The 27,367-nt window shown below is 32.9% G+C and overlaps 1 protein-coding gene across 1 annotated transcript; it reads left to right on the forward strand.

Annotated features, from left to right (window-relative positions):
* The first annotated feature begins 9,685 nt into the window (after nt 1-9,685).
* Nucleotides 9,686-25,433, forward strand: LOC127724012 (elongation factor Tu-like). Its single transcript, XM_052230749.1, has 2 exons — nt 9,686-10,130; nt 24,098-25,433. The coding sequence occupies exons 1-2, from the start codon at nt 9,728-9,730 to the stop codon at nt 25,078-25,080; spliced, it is 1,386 nt and encodes a 461-aa protein (XP_052086709.1). The 5' UTR covers nt 9,686-9,727; the 3' UTR covers nt 25,081-25,433.
* Nucleotides 25,434-27,367: the final 1,934 nt, after the last annotated feature.

Raw genomic sequence — 27,367 nt, forward strand, 5'->3', positions numbered from 1 at the left:
TGAAAAGTTGTCTTTGAAAAAAAAAAATAACCAACACAAATGTAATATACGAAAACAACGTGCATTAGCGAGATCATACTGTTATACAAATAAAATAAATTCCGGTTATTCTTAAATAAATGAAATAATACATAATAAGTTCAAATTCAAAGTGTTCACTGCGGCTATTTTTTATTGTTCAAATAGAAACAATTAATATTGAATACAAATTAAAATTATATTTAATTATATTAAATTGTATTCGTCGGGATAACTCATCTGTTCAAAGGACATAATGGAGTTTTACTGTAAGGGTTCTTGTTCATGATAGTTCATAGTTCGTATAATTTCAAATAATAGAGACTATAAAGATATTTTTTATTCATATTTGGTGAAACGTATTTAATGATAAATGATAAAGTACATACATTTACATTTAAATAATAATAAACGATTCGCTGTTCAATTTTTTTTTTCACCCGTAAAACATTTTTCCATCATTTGTATTTCGATAATATTTAAAGAAAATGAAAAGGTGGAATATTAAAAAAGTTCGAAATTGATATGTTGTCAAATGAATTTTATTATCAGCAGGCACCCTGTCGCTTGATTGTCTTTCCTATCTCCAATTACGATGTCTTGTATATGCTCAACAGGATGCCACTGTTTGTTTTATTAAATTGAATCTGATACAATACAACTTGTGTTAATTGGTGACATATGTACATGTAATGAATGTATGCACGGTTTGTTGTGGAAGTATCATCCTGTAATGACATTACATCAATATGGTGGAACTATTAAAACAAATTTGAGAACTCGAAAACTAATGCAAAACATCTTTCAAATCACTCTTTTTAGGGAATCGTGTTCCTCGCTCTTTAGTTTGACCATGGAAGTAAATTGATTAGTGTTATCTATGTATAGATAGTTTAAGTTGCAGCTTTTATTATTTTATTTCTTCTTTTAATTTGTCATTTTCTATATATATGTTTTTTTTAATTACTTAATGGTGCAATACAAAAGAAAACACATGTAAGTTGTCTCTCGGTCATTTTAGAAATACACTGTTCAAAATGTTCTTGTGTGAAAAAATGTAACGCTTACAACACATTGAATGTTGGTTTCTGTTATAATGATGAATGTGTTGGCATTGTAAATGAATATTAAAAAGACGATTGCTGAAGACCTGGTGTCAAGTTTTAATCTTATGCACAGCACAAGAAGCCCTTCTTCGTTGATATGTTGGGGTTTCCTTGTATTTCAAAACACGTTTTGTCTGGTGCATATGCCACGACTCATCAAAACTAACTTATATTTATTAATTTAGTGTTGTCCGACGAATTTGTGTCCCTGATTTTTTTTAATTTAAATTTTCGATCTTTCTTGCTGTGTGGAAAAAAATCTCAAACAAGAAAATTGTTTCCTAAGTTTTTATAATTAATTGTTCATGAACAATGTAAATTGCTTTTTTTAAAGGCGATTTATTTATCAAAGACAAACTATGAATCGCATAAATGAGCTTTGATTTAGGGACGACATCAAAAGATCAATTTAGGATAAAAAAAACTTAATTCAAATAGTTTGGGGGGGGGGGGGGCAATTTTTGCAATTTTTGCTGCAATTTTTGTTTATTTGACATTGACTTTACATATATCTGTATTGGTCAATCAATCTTTCCCAAATTAAGTTAAGAGGGGGTGGGGGTCAGTGAAAAAACTATGTGAATTAAGTTTGTTTATTCTACATTGAACTTTTGATATCGTCCCTTATTGTCCTGTGAATTTTTATCCGTGACTTAATTCAGGCAAAGTTTCTACCTTTCTTGCACTGTTGAAAATAAGGACAGAGGGACATCAGATATAAATACTGTTAGTATTAAATCGCACTGATAGCAGTTAGAAAATTTTAGATAAGTGAAAATAAGTTGAAATATGAAAGAAAACTTTCAAATAAGAGTTACTCCTAAACACACATAAAAAGGGAGACCCACTATAATAGCGCTTGCGACCTAACTCGCTTCATGATGATGTCTTTAGTTACTACAATTGATAAATCTTCACTTATCAATCAGAGAGAGAGCTCTACTTATCAATATCAATAAAAATATATTTTAACTGTTGAATGACTTATTCTTCAATTATTTAGTCTTAGAATTTATATCTTTAATTTTCACCAATTGTCTAAATTTGATTCATTGAACCTTTTGTCTGCTTACGCCTTACCTAACTAAAGATGGTTGAGATATGTTAAGCCGTTTTCACCTAAAACATTTAAAAAATGAAAAACATCTAGCTTGTAAGTTATTTCTTCATAGACATGTATAGCATCATTTTAAAGCAACTTATTTGTCCAAGGCATAAATGAATGATTGTACTGAAATGAATGAATATATATAGCCTATTGTTAGAAAGCTGGACAAACTTGTGTTTGCTGGTGTTAATATGTTTATAAAAAACACAGCTGATATTATGTCATATAATTTCATTACTAATGGTGATTAAACTGCAATAAGCTACGGTTCGGTACCAATTTCGTCGTCAGCTCTGTTGCATAAGGACAAATGAAAATATTAAATTTCTTGGTAACAAGGATGTCGTATAACCTCATAGAGTGTATTTTTAAAGATACAAGAACATCAAAACTCATGAGATACGTTTTATGACTGTTTGTTAAAAAATGTCATTCAAGATCAATTAACAAAAATTATGGATTTTTTCCCTAATTTTTCAAAATAATTTCCCCTTCGTACATTGATTTATAATCTCGACGCGGTTTTGATCTCAATATCATAGCCCTTTTAAAGACCACTAACTCAAGTATCGTAATTTATAACTCCCGTGAAGACGCTAATTAGTTTTTATCAGAGACATGTCTCTGTTGTATTTAACAAGATTGGTAAATGCAACGACATCTATTGGAAGGAGTTGAGAGTTATCGTTAATTATCTACTGTCCAATTAAACAGATTGGGTTATCTCGCTTGGAAATGTGACATATTCTTGCACATGGTTACAATTCAAGAGGGGCCTGATGGGTTATTTTCGTTCTTCGTGATCAGCGCATTTTCGCTATCGTGATCCGTTTTTCTACAGACTTTTTTTTTATATTTTCGTGATCCGCGATCATGGAAATTTATTTTCTGTGAATCGTGATTGACAAAATAATCAACTCATGAATCGTGATTAGACCCCCCATCAGGCCCCTAACGTTCGGAGCAGTATGTATTTTTTTGCATTTATTTGATCATTGTATACAGCCAATTGTAACGTATGGTTGTGAAAATTGGGGTGTTATTAACATTACTCTTAAAAGGAAAAAATTATCCCTTTATTACATATTAAAAGATTGGGAGTTTGAGAAGCTAAATTTAAAATTTTGCAAGTATATTATTGGTGTTACAAAGATGTGCACAAACGTAGCAGTCCTGTCTGAACTGGGTAGATATCCTCTTTATATAAATTTGCTAACACCTATGTTTATGTATTGGCATAGACTAGCTAGAGAATTCCCCATCTGATTTATTGAAAAGTGCTTCTTCTGAGTTAAAAATGATTGAGAGTAAAGCTCAAACTATCTCCAATAATGCATGGCTCTCTAATATCATTTTCTACAGCGAAAAATTGGGTATTGACCTAAATATATGTAAAAATTTAGGCAAAAATAAATTTAAAAATTTACTAAAAACAGCTCAAATTAAATTTTCAAAATGATTGGAAGAAAATGCGAGATTTTTTTTACAGAATCAAGGCAAATTGGACACTTATTTTTCATTCAAGAGGTCATTTGACTATGAAAATTATTTAGAATAAAAGCACCCCCAAAAACATTTGTTAACAAAATACAGACTCAGCAATCACTGTTTAAGAATAGAAACTGGCAGACATGAACGTTTTATCAATGTATGTGGTAAATATGAAATATTACCTCGACATGAGAGGATATGTTTATATTGTTATTCAAATTCTATTGAAAATGAAATGCACTTTCTTCTGGAATGCTCTCTTTACAATAACCTCAGAAGAGATATGACTGATTATATCAAAAAATACCCCAGTTTAGTTAATTTAAACAGAAATGATCTTTTTACATGGATCATGAGTAATGAAGATAGCAGTTTTTTATCTATTTTATGTGCATACCTTGATAAAAGCCTGCAACTTAGAAAATCAGAAAATTAGTTAAATACTCTAATAGATAGCAAAATTATCTCCCCTTGACCACTGACCCTTTCCTCATGCATTTGAACTATTATTTTACGTTTCTTTAATCATACTGTAATGTCTATGTCATGTTGTTATTAATGTTATGCTCTTAATGGGCCCTTTAATTTGGAAAAATAAAAATATTGTATTGTATAGTATGACCAAAAGGGACCTAAAAAGAATAGCCAAATTTGTATAAGACCAGCTTTGCCTGCGGTAGCTGGACGTTGACTTCTTACTAATTTCATGATTTATCAACGGTGAATTTTAGCATAGTATTATCATGTCAGCAACTACTGAGTGGGTGATACCCTCGGAAACGAACCGGCAGTGGACCACTGTTGTCGGACATAGTACCAGTAATTGAAAATAACGCTTTATAAAAAAGAATAACCAAATTCATATAAGGTCAACTTCGGAATAAAATTGAGAATGGAAATGGGGAATGTGTCAAAGAGACAACTACCCGACCATAGAGCAGACAACAGCCAAAGGCCACCAATGGGTCTTCAATACAGCGAGAAATTCCCGCACCCGGAGGCGTCCTTCATCTGGCCCCTAAACAAATATGTATACTAGTTCTGTGATAATGGACGTCATACTAAACTCCAAATTATACACAAGAAACTAAAATTAAAAATGATACAAGACTAACAAATGCCAGAGGCTCCTGACTTGGGACAGGCGCAAAAATGCGGCGGGGTTAAACATCTTTTTTGAGATCTCAACCCTCCCCCTATACCTCTAGCCAATGTAGAAAAAACAAACGTACAACAGTACGCACAGTGAAACTCAGTTTAAGAGAAGTCCGAGTCCGATGTCAGAATAGGAAACAAAAGAAAATAAACAAAATGACAATAATATATAAATAACAACAGACTACTAGCAGTAACTGACATGCCAGCTCCAGACCTCAATTAAACTGATTGAAAGATTATGTCTTCATCATATGAATATCAGGCACAATCCCTCCTGTTAGGGTTTAAGTATCATACCATCATAAAATATATGAGAAGAACATAACCCGTGTCATGCCAACAACTGGTTTTAGAATAGATATGTTTAATTCCGATGCAAAGGCCCTATAAGTGAATCAATATTAAAGCCAAAATATGCAATCTTTAATGACCTGACAACAGTATCGTAACTATATCCCTTCTTAATAAGTCTGTTTAAAGGTTTTGTAAGCTTTTGAGGTGAATACTGACATTTTTGTGCATTGTGAAGAATATTACCATAAAAGATTGGATGTGAAATACCCGAACGTATAAGATGTCTGCATGTTGAGTTATATTTACGAATGATGTCCTTATACCGATGATAAAATTTAGTAAATGTTTTGACTAGTTTATGATATCGAAAACCCTGGTGTAATAATTTTTCAGTAATACATAAATTTCTCTCGCTAAAATCTAATACGTCGTTACATACACGAGCGAATCGTACAAGTTGAGATATATAAACACCATAAGATGGTGACAAGGGAACGTCACCATCTAAAAATGGATAATTAACGATAGGAAATGAAAAATCATCTCTTTTATCATAAATTTTTGTATTAAGCTTCCCGTTAATGAACCGTTGGAACCTTAGTTTCTTAGTAAGGTAGACAAAGAGATTCTCTAGCTATCAAATGTCCCAGATATAGGCTTTACAAATTCTTCTTATTTGTTTTTTGTCGATAGTTGTCTCTTAGGCAATCGTACCATGTACATCTCCTTATTTCATTTTGTGTGGTTTAACACCACCAAGTTTTATGCTTGTTCATGTAATAAGTAACTTTACTAGTATCCAGCGGTCTACAAGTATATGTTATTCGCAGTTGTTTAAGGTGTGTGAAGGTTTTTTTCGGAGGTCTTGGTTGTTTATGTCGTCTGTTGCACGCTGGGTATTTTTGCGGATTCCTGTTATCCATTTTTATGTATTGTATTATTGTGACTAAAGGGAGATGAACATTGGGTATACGCCACCAAAACAGCGCAATCAACATCACGGACAAAACACATAAGACATCCAGAGGTCAGCTTACGGTATTCAACGATATGCATTTATTTAAAACCAAATCACCCCCTCCAAAAAAATGAGATTACATGTAAAAGTAACTATTATATATCTGTCACTAACGTCAATTAATGAAAAAAAAAATAAGAAAGGAGAAATACGATATGTATAAGTAAACTAAGTAAAAGAAGCGCCCAACTCTCCCATCGGTGTGATAACAAAAAGTGTATATAGAGAAGATACAATAGAAATCGGTACACGTAAAGCACGTACCTTTACAATAGCGATATAGATAAACAAACATACAACTTCTGAATTTTGAATACTTAGAGCTGTATTCAGTCGCAAAGTTTTCTTTCCAAATCCCAAAATCTGGAATTTGCAACGTTCAATGAGGTATTTTACTCCATTCCAAGATGATATTCCTTGATTATATAATTTCTTGGGATCGTTCATATACGCATTCTGCAGCGAGATAAATTTACCTAGATGCTCAGGTCGGTTCCAATATAAAAGAATAGTTTTATGTATTTGTTTGTTTTGTTATGAATGATTGCTATGCTCAGCAATGGGCGCCATAATTAGCTAAATAATAAAATATCTTACATCTTGTATCTTGTATCTTAATACGCTTTTAAGCGTTTCTTGTAAAAATAAAAATAAGAAGATTTGGTAATACTACGATTGCCAATCTGAGCAAGGGAAAAGGAACCAGAGGTCGGCCCTAAGGTATATACACCTTACTATTGCAGTGTTGTACATATTCGAGTTCATGTACCTTATAATACTATTTATGATCGCCTTATTGAAGATCAGATTTTTGTTTTAATTGGATTTATAGTCAGATACCAGCCAGACACCAGCCATTACAATATCTATCAAGGATATTACGTTTAGCTTGGAGGCCTGTTGCCATGGTGGATAGCAGAATTATATTATCGGCATACAATTGGGATGTTTACCATATTTAATAATAGTAGCACCGGATTATAAAAGCATCAACTTATGCAATGCTTGTTATGCTTTAATGTTAATATATACTAGAGTACAAATTGATATTCAAGTGCAATGAAATGTTTTGACGAAAACCCGTTCGCTCACCTAATAGTAATATATATATATATATATCTGGCATGAGAAAATAACAAGGAAGCCATCGAATTATATATGGAGATTATTCTAAGTTACTCACTTCATTCGTTTTCATGTGGGATAGAAGTCCCTTCTCCAGTTCTCTTCTGTATGTGTATCCATTCTTCGTTTAACCGCCTAAATCGCCAGCCGATATATTTTTCCGGTAATTGGTATCCTGGTATATTTTTTTTTAACACGAGGTGTTCAAAATTTCGAGCGATTTGAACACTGATTGAACATGTAAAGTTAAAAAAATGAACGGATCATGAAATAAGATAAACATCGACATATTTTTATTACGATATTATCATAACAGGCCTCATTGATATGCATAATTATGTCACTTATAAGTAAAACTTGTAATACATTCATAAACTATACATATATGCCAGCTTGAAAGTTTTATATTTCACAATTACTAAAATATCAACCAAAAACTCACAAGATCAACATCTTGCGTATACATTCATATTTTTTAAAGAATTTCTTTTTGAATTTGCCAATTGGAAGGATAGAAAATCGGACAAACGACTATCTTCATTTTTAGAACAGAACTTGAACACCGGTGTTCACTGCGTCTGAACACAGGTGTTAATATTTTGAACACAAACGTTAAAATTTTGAACACGTCTCTAAGCATGAACATATGACGTTAAAATATTGAACATTCGGTGTACAAGTTTTGAACGTGTCAGGACGCGTCAGGCGTCCGGTATATTTACAGTGATGACAGTGATATTTATATACATCAACCACAAATATATGGAAAGGAGGGGACTTTAATCTTAGACACATTTATAGAATTGGTCAATACCAGCATTCATCTGAGGCAAACCAGATACTAAACAACATAAATATCTACTTTATATAATACCATATATATGTCCTTGAGCCTATACTCTTTTGATATAAATAAACGATTTTCCAGAATACCTCGATTACAGCAAATTACGACTCTTCGCTGATGATGTTATATACCGCGAAATAATATATCAACAAGACTGCACAAAACTACGAGCGGATCTAAATGTGGCTGCTAGATGAGAGGCTTAATTATTGGCTCATGGCCTTCCATCCTGGAAAATGCACTATTCTAACCATCACACAGAAAAAGAAGCCATTCAAACACGATTACATGAAGCATAACCATACTTTAGATCCAGTAAAATCAGCAAAAATATCTTGGTGTAACCTTACATGCAGTCAAATTTAAAATGGAATATTCACTATGACAACATCACATCAAATGCAAACAAATCTCTTGGCTTCCTGAATAGAAACTGGCCTAAAAGTATCAAACACCAACATCAAATCCCGTGCATACCAAACCATAGTGAGACAAAAACTTGAATACACCTGTAGTTTTTGGGATCCACAAACAACAAAATACAAAAATAAACTAGAAATGGTACAGAGGCGTGCTACCCGTTATGTATGTAACAACTACCACAACACCAATAGTGTTACATCCATGATAACCAATCTTCAATGGCCCTCACTTGCTGAGCGCCGCCTCAAAACCAGGCTGATTATGTTCTGTAAAGTCATCCATGGACTCATTGCAATTCCATCGAGAGTTCTTATACCAACAGATACTAGAACAAGAAAAGCACATAACCAATCATTTCGGCAAATATCCACCTCAAAAGACAGTTACAAATGGTTATTTTTTTCACAAACAATAATACAATGGAACTTGTAACCACAAATTGTAGTAGCATGTCAAACTATTGAAACCGATAGAGAACCGTTTACACCTACTGTTCTCCACAACATAATTAACTTAATAAATATCAATGTACATATTTTTAATCACTTTTTGTTGTCTATTTAATTTCATGTAAATATCACCATTCAAGTAATCTACAAATTAAAAAAAAAAATTTGTTGTGTAGCTCAGGAACATATAATATTGACTTCCCCCGTGAAATTATAATTTGAATATTTTTAATCACATACTCCGCGCATGCAACAGTTCGTAATCTTCATTGAATCAATATTATATGAAGCTGGCACTGTATATCATCATCATCAGAAGAAGTAGTCTCAGTATGAGAATAGCAGATGGGATTGCTACGATTTGAATGATGAACTATTTCGTAGAACATTATCATGTAACTAGTCTAAAACTTTTGTTTAATTTATGTTCACATTCATATGCCAATCAGCAGAGACATATATACATATACACATGTGTATGTATGTCTCTGTAATCAGCAAAAAATTGCGATAGTTTATTTACACAATTTCGTAGTCCACTTTGACTTGTGGAAACTTCAAAGCAAAACCAGGTCTTAGAGTCAATTTCGTATTCCCGTAAAAAATGTCCCGTTTGTGACGGATTTGGGTTTCGAATGTTATATTTTACACCGGAAGTAACTTTTGAAGGTTACAAAACAGGGCTCCACCATGCTGTCTCGAATGTTTTTTGGAACTCCAGTGCAATGTTTACGTAATGAACTGTTTCATGCTCACAAAAGAGCATTATCACTTACGACAACATGTCGAGCACAACCACCAACAAAGCCGGGTCAGAAAAAAACATATCTAAGAGACAAACCGCACATGAACGTCGGAACTATAGGGCACGTGGATCATGGCAAAACGACACTGACAGCGGCTATAACAAAAATTTTATCATCTGAAAAGAAAGCAGAGTTTAAAAAATACGAAGATATCGACCATTCACCAGAGGAGAAACGAAGAGGAATCACCATAAACGCAGCTTGTGTAGAATATCAGACAGACAAACGTCACTATGGTCATGTTGATTGTCCTGGCCATGCAGACTTCATTAAAAATATGATAACAGGTATAGACCGTGGACATATCTAGTATTTGTCAGTTGATAATATTTTACCAAATATCAGGGAATGTTCTAACCATTCCATTGTACTACAATTTTTATAAAACTCCTACCGCCATACCTCAAAGCAAGCTATAATGAATTATAGTTATCTTGTACCATTGCTATCTCGTACCAATGTCAACTCGTACCATTGCAAACATGTACCAATGTCAACTCGTACCACTGTAAACTTGTACTATTGCTAACTCATACCACATAAAATACATCTCGAATTCATTGTTTCAGTGACTTAAAAAAGACTGTGTCTATTTTTGTTGAAATTTTCAATTTTTCAAAGCCTAAATCACTTAAAGATGTTATTCTGATATCACTTGTATAAGTAGTACCCTTGACTGTAATTTAATCAACAAATCACAAAACAACATTTCATTTAAAACATTCATGAATTTTTATTTATGAAAATATAAATATTGTGATATATACATCTTAAAAACATCTAATAATTTAACCTGTATTTGAATAAAAATTGGGTGTGAACGAACCCAGGGGCGAATGTGTAGGGTGCGAACGTGTTATGGGAGCAAACAGACCTGATATCAACATTTAGTCCCTTTTGGGATTCTGAGTTGGAATTGAAGAGACATATCATAAAGATAAGAAGATGTGGTATGATTGCCAATAAGACAAATCTCCACAAGAGACCAAATGCCACAGAAATTAACAGCTATAGGTCACTGTATGGCCTTCAACAATGAGCAAACCCCATACAGCATAGTCCGGTATAAAATGCTCCAAAATGACAAATGTAAAACAATTCAAACTGAGAAAACTAACGGCCTAATTATGTACGAAATAATGAACAAAACACAAATATGATGCACAGCAACAAACGACAACCACTGAATTACGGGTTCCTGACTTGGGACAGGCACATACAGAATGTGGCCGGATAAAACTAGTTTGAAGCCGCCAACCCTCCCCTAACCTGGGACAGCGGATCAACATAAGAACAAACTATAAACAGTTATTTTGCTAGCGCTTGTCATTTTCGCCATTTCTTAAACTATTTTTGGAATGATAAAAGTACTTCTGATCAATTTCGTCATTTAAATTTGTAAAAGAAAAAAAAAACAAAAAGTTTAAAATTATACCTGGTGACAAGTTTATGACTACTTTACGACCCCAAGCTAATCAACGGGTACAACCAGTGTCATAATTTGTTGTTACAGGTAATCTGCTTATCCAATGGGTCAGTCAGGGGTACTACTTGTACAAGTAATCTTTATTTACTTGAAGAAGTAAATAAAATAAACTTATATAAGTTAATTATAATGTTTGAATAATCTCCCCTTAATTTTCTCAAAAATTTACTTGTATGAGTAAATTTTTTTACAATCCCACAAAAATTCTCAAGTTTTGAGATGTAAAAAAATGCCTTTAACAATTTTTCTCAGGTAAGCTCATAATTTTTGATTAGAGTTCAATGTTTCATCTCATTAATTCAACAAAGAAACTGATTGCGCAAAGATCTTAAGTATTTGACAGAAAGACCAAAACCGTAATGAACTTATTCAAACACATCGTTTTTCCTGAATTCAGTTAAAAATGTTAAATTCGGACAAATTTTGTCTTTGCCTGTCCTTACATTTGATATACAATTGTAGAATAACAAAACAGGTGGCCATTTTAATTGAATGTGCTTCTACTGTGTATTATCCCCCGAAGAGAAGGAGGACACCGAATACAAGAAAGATAGCTCAATTATAATTTCCAAGTTTTAATTACATTACCCAAGAAAGCTTGTTTTTCTTATCACGCAAAAGTGACTAAAGTCATTAAAGTCCTCAAAATCCTAGCTTCAACCCTGTATAAAAATCAGTTGAAAAAGGCTTGACTCATCAGATGGATACAAATAGTAATACAGTAGAACTTGTAGAAGATGCCCACAAAATCGTGGTACAGTTGGGCAAATGTTGAAACAAAAAGAGTCAAGGGTGCCTGTGTTTACACATAAAAAGGGGGGAGGAGTCTGGACATCGGGTGCCTGTGTTTACACATAAAAAGGGGGCGGATCACTTCAACACGTTCAACGCCCATTTCATTTTTGGACAGTTCTGCACCGGAGTAAAAAGGGTGGATGTCATTTAATTTAGCAAAATGATCAAGGTTGGCAAAAAAGCGGTCAATACTAGTATTGACCATGCCGGCGGTTAATACTGGTCAAAACTGGCAAATACTGGTCAATTGAAATTTTGATAGGACTTTACTATTAAGCTAGTCCCTACCTCAGGTCAATTACTTGGTAAATGGATAGATATAGTCACAAGGCAGAAAGTCGCTTATTTACTACATTGTAATAGGACAAAAAGTCACAATTAATTAGTTCATGAACATGGTTTAAAGAAGATTTATCACATATTAATTTAATCATACAACAGATATAGTCATTAAGGTAAACGGACAGAAAGTCACATGACAAAATCTCACAGGACATAAAGTCACAAATTTGATAGGACAAAAAGTCACAAATAGTTTGTTGACAACTGTTTGAATATATAAGAGAAAGATCTTGAAATATTTTCTTTTTATTACATATATTCATTTTTAAGTTTAGGAAATTGTTCATAAGCCTTGATAAATGAAAATTTATTAAATTTTATCGTGCAAAGGATATATTTCTTGGCACCATGAAGCCATTTAAGGATCAAGCCTCTTTGACATTTTGTTTTCATAGCAATTATTTGATCATTATTAATATTTATTACAAAGTTGCTTTATAAATATTAGTTTAAGAAAAAAAACAAAATATTTCTTTTTAAATTGTTTTTTCTTGTTCAAAGAAAAATAATCTCAAAACTGAATTGTGACTTTTTGTCCGTGACTTTTTGTCCGTGACTTTTTGTCCGTGACTTTTTGTCCTGTGACTTTCTGTCCTACATTCAGTCATTAACACCATGAAGTCAGTCACTTAAGAGAGACTATATAACATCTGGTTTTTATACAACCGCAAAAAAATTTTTGTGGTCGGATATTGGTATGACGTTGGCGTCGTTGTCGTCGTCGTCGTCCGGCGCCGTCGTCCGAAGACGCATTAGTTTTCGCACTCTAACTTTAGTTTAAGTGAATGGATCTCTATGAAATTTTACCATAAGGTTCAATACAACAAAAGGCAGGTGGGGATTGATTTTGGGGGTTATGGTACCAACAGTTAAGGAATTAGGGGCCAAAAATAAGCATTTTCTAGTTTCCAGACAATAACTGTGGAACGGTGTATGGATCTCTCTGAAATTATACTACAAGTTTCCATACGACAAAGGGATGGTTAGGATTTGCTTTGAGGGGTTATGGCTCAAACCGTTTAAGAATTAGGGGCAAAAAAGGGGGAAAAACAAGGTTGTCCTGGTTAATGGACAAATACTTTAGTACAAAACATAATTTAAAGCAGTGTAAGGGAGATAAATCAAATACATCATTGAAATTATCTCCCTTACACTGCTTTTAAATTATGTATAAAGTAATGGTTAATGAACAATTAAGATTATTTAAAACAGTGTAAGGGAGGAAATCCAAATACAACGTTTTGGTTACTTCCCTTACACTGCTTTTAAATTATGTTTAAAGAAATGCATATTTATAAAGGAAGACAAGTAAAAATATCTGCAAATGTTGCATCTTTTTTTTTTACAAAAAAATCCATATGAAAGATTTGACACTATATTTTAAATTCTATTATAAAATAGATTAAATTAGCATCAGGTAAATTTAAATGGGTAATTATGGTTTGGGGGAAAAAATGAAGGGGGAGGGGGGTAAAAAGAAATTGTAGGGGGTCAATTTTTTCTTATTTCAGATTTCAGAAATTAAAAAGAATTATTCTTCAAATATTATTTTTTTTTCAAATTTCAAATATTGAAAAATTTCAAGAAGTAATCTTTAATTGCACAGTATGGCGCATTAGATTTGTAAAATCTTTGACCACATTTATTTATTTGTTATGCCGAATCTAATGATGTATTTAGATTTTTATACGATCGCAAAAATTAAAAATTTTTTGGTCGTATATTGGTATGACGTTGGCGTCGTCGTCGTCGTCCGGCGTCGTCGTCTGGCGTTGTCCGAAGACACATTGGTTTTCGCACTCTAACTTTAGTTTAAGTGAATGGATCTCCATGAAATTTTACCATAAGGTTCAATACCACGAAAGGAAGGTTGGGATTGATTTTGGGGGTTATGGTACCAACAGTTAAGGAATTAGGGGCCAAAAAGGGGCCAAAAATAAGCATTTTTGTAACTTCCAGACAATAACTTGTGTGTAAGTGTATGGATCTCTCTGACATTGTACCACAAGGTTCCATATCACAAAGGAAAGGCTGTAATTGATTTTGGGGGTAATTGCCTCAAAATTTTAGGAATTAGGGGCCAAAAAAGGGGCAAAAAACAAACATTTTTCTAGTTTCATGACAATAACTTGTGTGTAAGTGTTTGGATATTTCTGAAATTGTACTACAAGGTTCCATATCACAAAGGGAAAGCTGGAATTGAGTTTGGGGGTAATTGCCCGAAACGTTTAGGAATTGGGGGCCAAAAAGGGGCCAAAAATAAGCATTTTTCTAGTTTCCAGACAATAACTTGTGTTCAAGTGTATGGATCTCTCTGAAATTGTACTGCAAGGTACCATACCACAAAGGGAAGGCTGGGATTGAGTTTGGGGGTGATGAATCATAAGGGGGTTCAAAAAATTTGGGGGGGGAATTTTTTTTTTTCTTTTTTTTTCTTTTTTTCCTTTTTTTTTTCTTTTAAAATTTTCCATTTTAAGTTGGTTATTTCTGATTAATATTTAAAAGCAAATAATAATGATATGGTAGGAGATACACACCAAACAGGATGTGTAAATTATTATCTAATAAGTATTGTGCAATAGCAAGAAATATCCAATAGCACAATATTGTGCAATAGCAAGAAATTGTCAATTGTACAGTATTGCGCAATAGCAAGAAATATTCAATTGCACAGTATTGTGCAAAAGAAGATACTTCGTATAAATTGCTTATTTCTTGATCAATTTCAATGGGGTTTTATTCTTGAATTCTTGGGGTTCTTTAATATGCTGAATCTAACCGTGTATTAAGTTTTTGGAATTTGGGCCCCGTTTTTAAATTGGTCCACATTGAGGTCCAAAGGGTCCGAAATTTAACTTTGTTTGATTTCATCAAAAATTGAATTATTGGGGTTCTTTGATATGCTGAATCGAACCGTGTATTTAGATTCTTAATTTTTGGTTCCGTTTTCAAATTGGTCTACATTAAGGTCCAAAGGGTCCAAAATTAAACTTAGTTTGATTTTAACAAAAATTGAATTTTTAGGGTTCTTTGATATGCTGAATCTAAACATGTATTTAGATTTTTGATTATGGGCCCAGTTTTCAAGTTGGTCCAAATCGGGGTCCAAAAATTAAACTTTGTTTGATTTCAACAAAAATTGAATATATGGGGTTCTTTGATATGCTGAATCTAACCATGTATTTTGATTTTTGATTTTTGGGCCCCGTTATCAACTTTGTCCACATTGAGGTCAAAAGGGTCCAAAATTTTAACTTTGTTTGATTTCATCAAAAATTGAATTATTGGGGTTCTTTGATATGTCGAATCTAACCGTGTATTTAGATTCTTAATTTTTGGTTCCGTTTTCAAATTGGTCTACATTAAGGTCCAAAGGGTCCAAAATTAAACTTAGTTTGATTTTAACAAAAATTGAATTTTTAGGGTTCTTTGATATGCTGAATCTAAACATGTATTTAGATTTTTGATTATGGGCCCAGTTTTCAAGTTGGTCCAAATCGGGGTCCAAAATTAAACTTTGTTTGATTTCATCAAAAATTGAATTCTTGGGGTTCTTTGATATGCTGAATCTAACCATGTATTTAGATTTTGGATATTGGACCATAATAGGTGAATGTCCAATTTAACATTTTTAAGTTCTTAGACCACATTCATTCTGTGTCAGAAACCTATGCTGTGTCAAATATTTAATCACAATCCAAATTCAGAGCTGTATCAAGCTTGAATGTTGTGTCCATACTTGCCCCAACTGTTCAGGGTTCGACCTCTGCGGTCGTATCAAGCTGCACCCTGCGGAGCATTTTATTAATTTTGGATCCAGTTTTCAAATTGGTCTACATTAAGGTTCAAAGGGTCCAAAATTAAAATTTGTTTGATTTTAACAAAAATTGAATATATGGGGTTCTTTGATATGCTGAATCTAAACATGTATTTAGATTTTTGATTTTTGGCCCAGTTTTCAAGTTGGTCCAAATTGGGGTCCAAATTAAACTTTGTTTGATTTCAACAAAAATTGAATATATGGGGTTCTTTGATATGCCAAATCTAACCGTGTATTTAGATTTTTAATTTTGGGTCCCGTTTTTTAAATTGGTCTACATTAAGGTCCAAAGGGTCCAAAATTAAACTTTGTTTGATTTCATCAAAAATTGAATTATTGGGGTTCTTTGATATGCCAAATCTAACCGTGTATTTAGATTTTTAATTTTGGGTCCCGTTTTTTAAATTGGTCTACATTAAGGTCCAAAGGGTCCAAAATTAAACTTAGTTTGATTTTAACAAAAATTGAATTCTTGGGGTTCTTTGATATGCTGAATCTAAACATGTGTTTAGATTTTTAATTATGGGCCCAGTTTTCAAGTTGGTCCAAGTTGGGGTCCAAAATTAAACTTTGTTTGATTTAAACAAAAATTGAATATATGGGGTTCTTTGATATGCTGAATCTAAACATGATTTTAGATTTTTGGCCCAGTTTTCAAGTTGGTCCAAACTGGGGTCCAAAATTAAACTTTGTTTGATTTCAACAAAAATTGAATATATGGGGTTCTTTGATATGCTGAATCTTACCATGTATTTAGATTTTTTATTTGTGGGCCCGCTATCAAATTGGTTCATATTGAGGTCAAAAGGGTCCAAAATTAAACTTTGTTTGATTTCATCAAAAATTTAATTATTGGGGTTCTTTGATATGTCAAATCTAACCGTGTATTTAGATTTTTAATTTTGGGTCCCGTTTTTTAAATTGGTCTACATTAAAGTCCAAAGGGTCCAAAATTAAACTTAGTTTGATTTTAACAAAAATTGAATTTTTGGGGTTCTTTGATATGCTGAATCTAAACATGTGTTTAGATTTTTGATTATGAGCCCAGTTTTCAAGTTGGTCCAAGTTGGGGTCCAACAAAATAAAACTTTGTTTGATTTCAACAAAAATTTAATATATGGGATTCTTTGATATGCTGAATCTAAACATGTATTTAGATTTTAGATTTTTGGCCAAGTTTTCAAGTTGGTCCAAATTGGGGTCCAAAATTAAACTTTGTTTGATTTCAACAAAAATTGAATATATGGGGTTCTTTGATATGCTGAATCTTACCTTGTATTTAGATTTTTTATTTGTGGGCCCGCTATCAAATTGGTTCATATTGAGGTCAAAAGGGTCCAAAATCAAACTTTGTTTGATTTCATCAAAAATTGAATTATTGGGGTTCTTTGATATGCCAAATCTAACCGTGTTTTTAGATTTTTAATTTTGGGTCCCGTTTTTTAAATTGGTCTACATTAAGGTCCAAAGGGTCCAAAATTAAACTTAGTTTGATTTTAACAAAAAATGAATTCTTGGGGTACTTTGATATGCTGAATCTAAACATGTGTTTAGATTTTTGATTATGGGACCAGTTTTCAAGTTTGTCCAAGTTGGGGTCCAAAATTAAACTTTGTTTGATTTCAACAAAAATTGAATATATGGGGTTCTTTGATATGCTGAATCTAACCATGTATTTTGATTTTGGACATTGGACCATAATAGGTAAATTAAAAAAATTGAAGTTCTTAGACCACATTCTTTCTGTGTCAGAAACCTATGCTGTGTCAAATATTTAATCACAATCCAAATTCAGAGCTGTATCAAGCTTGAATGTTGTGTCCATACTTGCCCCAACTGTTCAGGGTTCGACCTCTGCGGTCGTATCAAGCTGCGCCCAGCAAAGCATTTTATCTTAACAGTTATTTTGAAAGATGCAATTAAAAAATTAAAAAAAATTGTTTTACATATATATATATGTTATATATTTATTAAAAAAAAACATTTCCTGCATTTAGAACAATTTTATCATGCTGTTGAATAGCCAGGAATTAATTCATTGTTTAAAACAATCTTTAGAAATCACTTTTATGACTTTTTTCCTGTTATGTCAACATTTATTAGGGGACAGTTGTTATAGTAATTAAACTTTTGACACCTGTTAGCCATATAATAGGTAATGCTCTGATATCCATATTGCTAGTCACTTGTAATTCTATTTACCTGTAAAATTCAAACCTTTTCAAGAAAAAAATATCTTGATTTATACATGTTAAAATAACTGATATAGCTGCTCAATTTTATATGTATACCAAAAGTATGCAATATAATTACCCCTAAGAACTAAATTAGTCATTATACATGTATGCCCGTTTACGGGACGTATTATGGTATACCTCTGTCCGTCCGTCCGTCGTCAACATTAACCAATTTGCATAAAATTTTGGTGAATTGTTTATATCTATTGACGTGAGCTCCCTTTCGTTTTTTATAAATTTTTGATTTTACGTTTCCGAGTTATGTGGTTTTATTCATTAAAAAAAGGGGGTTTTTCCATTTTTAGGACAATAACTCAAGAATGCTTTCACCAACTTGCAAGAAATTTTGGTTAATTGTTTATATCTATTGACATGAGCTTCCTTTTGATTTTTATAAATTTTAGATTTTACGTTTCCAAGTTACGGGGTTTTATTCATAAAAAAAGGGGGATTTTCCAGTTTTCGGATAATAACTCAAAAATGCTTTCAGCAGTTCTCATGAAACTTTGATGAATTGTTGATATCTATTGATGTAAGCTCCCTTTAGAATTTTATGAATTTTAGATTTTACATTTCTGAGTTATGGGGTTTTATTGTCGAGCCTGCGACTTTTGTCGCAGAAAGCTCGACATAGGGATAGCGATCTGGCGGCGGCGGCGGCGTTAGCTAACTTCTTTAAAGCTTTATATTTTAGAAGATGGAAGACCTGGATGCTTCATACTTTGTATATGGATGCCTCATGTTACGAAGTTTCGGTCAGTCACATGTCCAATGTCCTTGACCTCATTTTCATGGTTCAGTGACTACTTGAAAAAAAAGTTCAGATTTTTTGTAATGTTAAATTCTCTCTTATTATAAGTAATAGGATAACTATATTTGGTATGTGCGTACCTTGCAAGGTCCTCATGCCCGTCAGACAGTTTTCACTTGACCTCGACCTCATTTCATGGATCAGTGAACAAGGTTAAGTTTTCGTGGTCAAGTCCATATCTCAGATACTATAAGCAATAGGTCTAGTATATTCGGTGTATGGAAGGACTGTAAGGTGTACATGTCCAACTGGCAGGTGTCATCTGACCTTGACCTCATTTTCATGGTTCAGTGGTTATAGTTAAGTTTTTGTGTTTTGGTCTGTTTTTCTTATACTGTATGCAATAGGTCTACTATATTTGGTGTATGGAATGATTGTAAGGTGTGCATGTCTAGCTGGCAGGTGTCATCTGACCTTGACCTCATTTTCATGGTTCAGTGGTCAAAGTTAAGTTTTTGAGTTTTGGTCTTTTTTTCTAATACTGCATGCAATAGGTCAGCTATATTTGGTGTATGGAATGATTGTAAGGTGTACATGTCTAGCTGGCAGGTGTCATCTTACCTTGACCTCATTTTCATGGTTCAGTGGTCAAAGTTAAGTTTTTGAGTTTTGGTCTTTTTTTCTAATACTATATGCAATAGTTCAACTATATTTGGTGTATGGAAATATTTTATGATCTATATGTCAGTCACGCAGGTTTTATTTGACCTTGACCTCATTTTCAAGGTTCATTGCTCAGTGTTAAGTTTTTGTGTTTTCGTCTGTTTTTCTTAAACTATAAGCAATAGGTCAACTATATTTGTTGTATGGAAGAATTGTTAGCTGTACATGCCTGCCTAGCATGGTTCATCTGACCTTGACCTCATTTTCATGGTTCATTGGTCAATGTTTAGTTTACTTCGTTAATGTTAAGTTTATGTGACAGTTGTAATAAAGCTTTATATTTAGGACTATCAACATAATATCAATGATTAGTAAAGAAGGCGAGACATTTCAGCGTGTGCACTCTTGTTCATTAAAAAAGGGGGATTTTCCAGTTTTCAGACAATAACTCAAAAATGCTTTCAGCAATTCTCATGAAACTTTGGTGAATTATTTATAGTTATTGATGTAATCTCCCTATTGATTTTCATAAATTTCAAATATGACATTGAGAAGAAATTGAACTTTATTTGTTTATAGTCTGACAACAGATTTACTAAGTATTGCGCAACAGCATAGTGTATTGCACAACAGCAAGAAATCTTTAATTGAATATAAATTCAATTCATATAACTAATTTCAAGTTCTTTGACTACATTTATTCAGAAACCTATAATATGTCAATTATTTAATTACAATCCAAATTCAGACCTGTATCAAGCTTGAATATTGTGTTCATTTTTGCCCCAACTGTTCAGGGTTGGACCTCTGCGGGCGTATCCAGCTGCGCTCAGCGAAGCAGTTTATTTTTAATGTTTTAATAATTAATAACATACCAATATCATTCATTTTTATAAACTGAATCATGCCAAAGGAATAAAGTTTTCCCTCATCAACCATTTTTTTACTAGAATTGATATATAAGCCAGTCAAAAGAAGCATGAAAATTTCAATTGACCAGTATTTGCCAGTATTGACCACTTGGGGAGTATTGTCCGGGGCGGTAAATACCACTGGTAAATACCGGGGGTGGTAAATACCGCCCAACCTTGAAAATGATGCACTTACAATACAATACAGGATCCTTATAGACCTAACTGTCCTATTTTCTATCCTTCTTCTTACTTTCACTTGGATTTCGCGGGTAGTACGTCGACTAAGCATGCGCAAAAGCGTATAAGACACTGATCAATAACAGTCTCCAGATTTGGATATTTTATCAAAAATTGGCGTTTTCTGTGGAGAAAAGATTGTTTCAAAGACAAATTTAGGAAGTTCAAAACACTACATTTATACGTCATATCACAAATATTTCTATCTTTGTATGGTTTCAGAGGTGTTGCGGCCCAATGAAATCAGTCTCTTCCTTTAGTAGTATTATATATAACCAAAATACACTGTGGAAGTGGCAGGGTACTTATACATCCCCACAACAAAAAGACACTAAATACAGATCTGAGAGTACTCACAGCTACATGTAGTTCAAAGCTAATAACAACTAATAAAAAAATCATGCATCTACGACTAAAATATCAATCAGTACACATCCAACATACAGTGGATTTAGTGTAAAGACATCAGTAACAGTCAGAGAAAAACATAACCTTGTTCAATGCCAAGATACAGGTATCAACAGATTGTAGAGCAGTGAATGTGCATATATGTATATAAAAATGATATTTAGTTTGATTTTAATTTACTGATAACAAAATCAAAATTAATACCAATAAAAAAAATATTCAAAGATGTAATTACAATGTTGAACTGGTAACCTTTTAGGTTTTAAGTAATTTGTGGTAACGAAATCCCTGACTTAATAATTTACCAGTTGTAGCCTTTCAGAATCCATTAAAATTTTGAAAATGCCTTTTTACCTTCAAAGGAAGTTACCCCGGTAATATAGTGCAAGGTACCTAACTCATATATTTGAGAAAATGCACCTGGTCGCGAACTCCGTTATATTTCGATTCTGCGGTTGTCTATCCCACTGAAGCTTGTTATGTAGTAAATCTACATTAAAGTATCTACAAAATGTATAACAAGTCTATTTCTATTGTGGGAATCATTCATAACAGGCTTTCCATGGAAGTCAACTGTAATTATTTTTTCTTGTCACAGCCAAATAGAAATGCTAATCTCGAAGTGAATGATTAGTTATAAAAAGTGTTTCCCCAAAACCTGTTAGTTTTTCTCTGATCAGAACTTAGGTGGAGGGTTGGGATCCGGCTAACATGTTTAACCCAGCCACATTCTGTATGTACATTTTGTATGTGCCTCTCCCAAGTCAGGAGCCTGTAATTCAGTGGTTGTCGTTTGTTGCTGTGTTACATATTTGTTTTATGTTCATTTTTTTTGTCCATTAATTAGGCCGTTAGTTTTCTCGTTTGAATTGTTTTACATTTGTCATTTCGGGGCCTTTTATAGCTGACTGTGTGTATGGGCTTTGCTCATAGTTGAAGGCTGTATGGTGACCTATAGCTAATTTCTGTGTCATTTGGTCTCTTGTGGAGAGTTGTCTCATTGGCAATCAAACCACTAGTTATCATACCACATCTTCTTTTTTATATTATCATCCAGATGGTAAAGTAAAAGATACCGTGAAAAAAATGTAATAAATGTTATTTGAGGTATGTCTAATGAGTTACCAGTTTCTATTTTTAAACTCAAATTTTCCCATTCCATCAATGTTATTCAGACTCTCTCTGGACTTTATATATAAAATTGAGATAACTCCAAAAAACATTTATTTTTAGCAATATGATTGACCAACCAGAAACCGAGATATGTATAAGAGAGGGGACAATTATAATTAATCATTCACTGCGAGATTAACATTTCCATTCTGCTGTTGTAATGTTTGCATAATAAACTTTTTAAAACACTAGAAATCACACTGTCTGTCGATCTGTCTATTAATCTTGATACAACTCGGATTACTCCTGTAGTGAAACTTTATTCACAGGAGAAACTTTTCATATATTCTAGTATAAAACAGATTTAGTGTTCAATATTAACACATGGAGATATTTGGACTTTTTTTTAATATAGAAAATGTTACGAATTAGATTAAGTTTGCATTTTGTTCAAGTACAATGAATTTCTAACAGGTAGGGGACTATGTATTGCCATGCAATACTCTCCGGATGCTTGTTATACTAGTAGTTTCTTGGTTATACTTTACTTGGATTATTTTGAAATTAACTTTGTTGTGAAAAGAATATGAAACACAATTTAGTTTTCATGTTACATGCATATGACTTCATTGATGTACATTTTACAATTATTAAATGCAGAACAAAGAATCAATTATTCAAAAGATTAATTTCTTAGTTGATTATTAAAATGTTTTAAATGAAATAATTTTATAACTGCATTATATGTATAACAATTAACATTATAATGTACCGGTATATGTAATATTGTGTAAAAATATACACAGGAGGATTCATAATGTCAACATGCCAGGACATTGAAACATAGCACTTATTGACATACATTTACTTATTTGATTCTTGAAAAAGGGGAAACAGGAATTTGTTACATCCCTGAAAAGAAAAAAAAAGATTTCTTGGCCAATCACCAAAAAAATTTTGTTTATCCCTGCCTTCAATAGTCGAGACAATTTGACTACAAATATGACACATTATGACACACAATTTAATTCCTCATTTATACAAAGTGGGGACATTTCACTATGGTGTAGTAATCTTTTCTTATTATCATGCCAGTGTTAAGTGTTATTACATTGCATATAAACTTGGTACATGGCTTGATTCTCGTATGGTTATGAAGTTTTTGTTCTGATGAAATGCCCAATGATATATTGATTTTCTTGTCATTACAATACGAAAGTAGCACTTTATAAATTTGGTGCGTCCGATGCACTTTATTGGATATATCTTCATTAGGAGCGCTTAAATAAAAAAAAAATGAAAAGCCGAGGATGTACAATGTATAACCTGTATAAATACCTGAATACGTCAGTTCAACCAAAAGACACCTTAAAAGAATAGCCAAATTCATCTTAAGGTCAATTCATTTGACCTTATTTACCAAACTCAAAGTAATAGCAAACCAACTATTTCACTGGATAACCTTATTTAAATGTTTGCTTTTTTCAGGTGCTGCACAGATGGATGGCTGCATATTAGTAGTTGCTGCCACAGATGGGACCATGCCACAGACTCGTGAACATCTATTATTAGCCAAACAGATTGGCATCAAGCGTATTGTGGTATTTGTAAACAAAGTAGATGCCGCCGATAAGGAAATGTTGGAATTAGTTGAAATGGAAGTGAGAGAACTTTTGTCTGAGTTTGGATTTGATGGTGACAATGCTCCTGTTATATGTGGGTCAGCATTAAATGCTCTGAATGGGGAAAATGCTGAACTAGGGGAAGAAAAGGTTAAAGAACTTTTAGATGCTGTTGACACTTACATTGAAGAACCAATCAGAGATTTGGACAAACCATTCTATTTGCCTATTGAAAGTGTATATTCAATTCCAGGACGTGGGACTGTCGCAGGAGGAAAACTTGAGCGAGGAATAATAAAAAAGAATACTGAATGTGAAATTGTTGGTTATGACAAGAGAATAAAGTCAATCATCACAGGTGTTGAAATGTTTCGACAGATTTTGGATGAAGCACAAGCTGGTGATCAAATAGGCTGTCTTCTTCGGGGAATTAAAAAGGACGAACTTAGAAGAGGTATGATTATTGCCAAACCAGGAGAAATCAAACTCGTCAACAAAATTGAGGCCCAAATTTACTTATTGGGTAAAGATGAGGGGGGTAGACAAAAGCCCTTGACAGATTATTTCCAAGGTCATATTTTCTGCAGGACATGGAATTGTTCTGGATTTTTGGAAGCTCCAGGCAGAGAGATGGTGATGCCAGGAGAAGACACCAAAGTAACATTTACGTTGTTGAAGAAGATGGCCCTAGAGCTCGGAGAGAGGTTTACAGTCCGTGACGGAAAACAAACAATAGGCTATGGTGTTGTAACAAACATTTTGGACGCTGTTGATATTGAGGCTTTTGAAGAAGGTTTGAAAAAGATAAAGAAAGCCAAAAAGAGAGAACGGGAATTAGCAAGCATGTGAATAGATAATTTTAAATGTAGTTAAAATGTTGTATATGTGGTTTTTTTTTACTGAATGACAAGAAACCGACTTTATGATTTAGAATCTAGAAATGCATGAATTTATATAGAATATTCAAACAAGTATTTATTACATGAAAATACATTTACAGTAAGTAAAAAAATAAGATTTAAAGATGGAAAAGTTTTGAACAGTATTGTCAGATCAAGAGAACAAAACAAATAGATATTACAGTTTAGTTTATACTGATATTAAATAACAAATTTATGTATGTTTTGTGTGAATGTATCATTGAAGTTCATTGAAAAATTTGTAGTTTTCATTCTCTTCATCATTGAAGCTCATTGAAACAATTTGTTCAGTTTTCATTCTTTTAATTTTGTTTTTTAATCAAATAACATGAATAATTTGGACAATAAGCATGTTGCAACATGTATGTCCAGGAATCATTTAAAAGACATTCAACCTTCTAGTCTTATTATACAAATAAGAAGATGTTGTATGACTGCCAATGAAACAACTCTCCACCAGAGACCAAATGAAGAAAAGTTGGCAACTATTGATCACTGTACAATGATCAAAACCCACATCCCATAGCAAGCTATAAATGGCGCGGACATGATGAATGATAAACAACTCAAACAAGAAAACTAACTGCCTGATTTATGTTCAAAACAATAAACAAAAAATATGCCCATTTTTCATCTGAAAAGTATGGATTGGTTAGATTTTTTAATATTTATTACGTTTAGTGTTGATTTAATTTTTAAACAGTTGTAAATGTTGAGAATTTCTAGGTTTCTTAATAATAAGCTGAAGGTTGAGCAAGTTTTTTGCAATTGTCACATAATGTCATGGACCATCTATTCAGGTTGGTTTTGGTTGACCTTACTTTTACTCAGGTGGCTGAGTTATAACCTTGATGGAAAACCACTGGACATTAAGCAAGATCTACAAATAAGCCAACATGGCCGAAATCATTCGGGTGCACAGGCACTTGTCTCTGAAAAAAAATACCTATACACTTTGATGTATATATAGGTAATTTATTCAGAGATAAGTGCCTCAGGCTGTTTTCGGGTATCTAGTTAAAATATTTGTCTGATGATGCAGCATGTCATACGACATGGCTAAAAATTGAACATAGGAGTAAAAAGCAAGCATTGTCTATCATCTTGAAAACCACTATAGATGGATGGTTAACTCTGACAGGGACAAAAGTGTCCAGAATGTTGAGATCAACATACTGTCCAGTTATATCAAAACTAAAAGACGACTTCTTATAGCAGTTATTGCCCTTAAATGAGGAATTTTACCAATTTTTTGTTCATTTTTGCCTACTGTCTTGAAATTATAATAGAGACTTAATAGCATAACTGATCAGCAAAACAAGATCTACAAATATGTTTCATGGCAGAAATTGTTCAGCAACTCCTAGGTGTTATAGCCCTTAGCAGAAACATATAATACATTGTTAATATTATTGTATAATTTATATGTTTCTGTCCTTACATAACCATTTTTAGCTCACCGGGGCCCAAAGGGCCCCATGTGAGCTTATGCCATCACTTGGCGTCAGTCGTCGTCTGTCGTTGTAAACTATTTCAAAAATCTTCTCCTCTGAAACTACTGGGCCAAATACCTACAAACTTTAATTAAATGTTCCTTAGGGTATCTAGTTTATAAATTGTATCCAAAGTTTTGATCCATCGACAAACATGGCTGCCATGGCTAAAAATAGAACATAGGGGTCAAATGCAGATTTTGGCTTATATCTCAAAAACTAAAGCTTTTAGAGCAAATCTGACATGGGGTAAATTTGTTCAATTGGTCAAGGTCTATCAGCTCTGAAATTTTCAGATGAATCGAACAACCCATTGTTGGGTTGCTGCCACTGAATTGGTAGATTTTTACAAAATTTTGCAGTTTTTTTTTTATTATTTTGAATATTATTATAGATATATATATAAACTGTAAGCAGCAATAATGTTCAGCAAAGCAAGATCTACAAAAAAGGTAATATGACCATAATTGTCAATTGACCCCTTAAGGAGTTATTGCCCTTTAAAGACAATTTTACACAATTTGTTCATCAAGTTTGCTAACATTTAAAAATCTTCTCCTCTGAAACTACAAGGCCAATTACCTTCAAACTTTAACTTAATGTTCCTTAGGGTATCTTGTTTATAAATTGTATCCGAAGTTTGTATCCATCAACAAACATGGCCGCCATGGCTAAAAATAGAATATATGGGTCAAATGCAGTTTTTGGCTTATATATCAAAAA

Source organism: Mytilus californianus, unplaced genomic scaffold (assembly GCF_021869535.1).
Source record: "Mytilus californianus isolate M0D057914Y unplaced genomic scaffold, xbMytCali1.0.p SCAF_1, whole genome shotgun sequence".
Classification (NCBI taxonomy): Eukaryota; Metazoa; Mollusca; class Bivalvia; order Mytilida; family Mytilidae; genus Mytilus; species Mytilus californianus.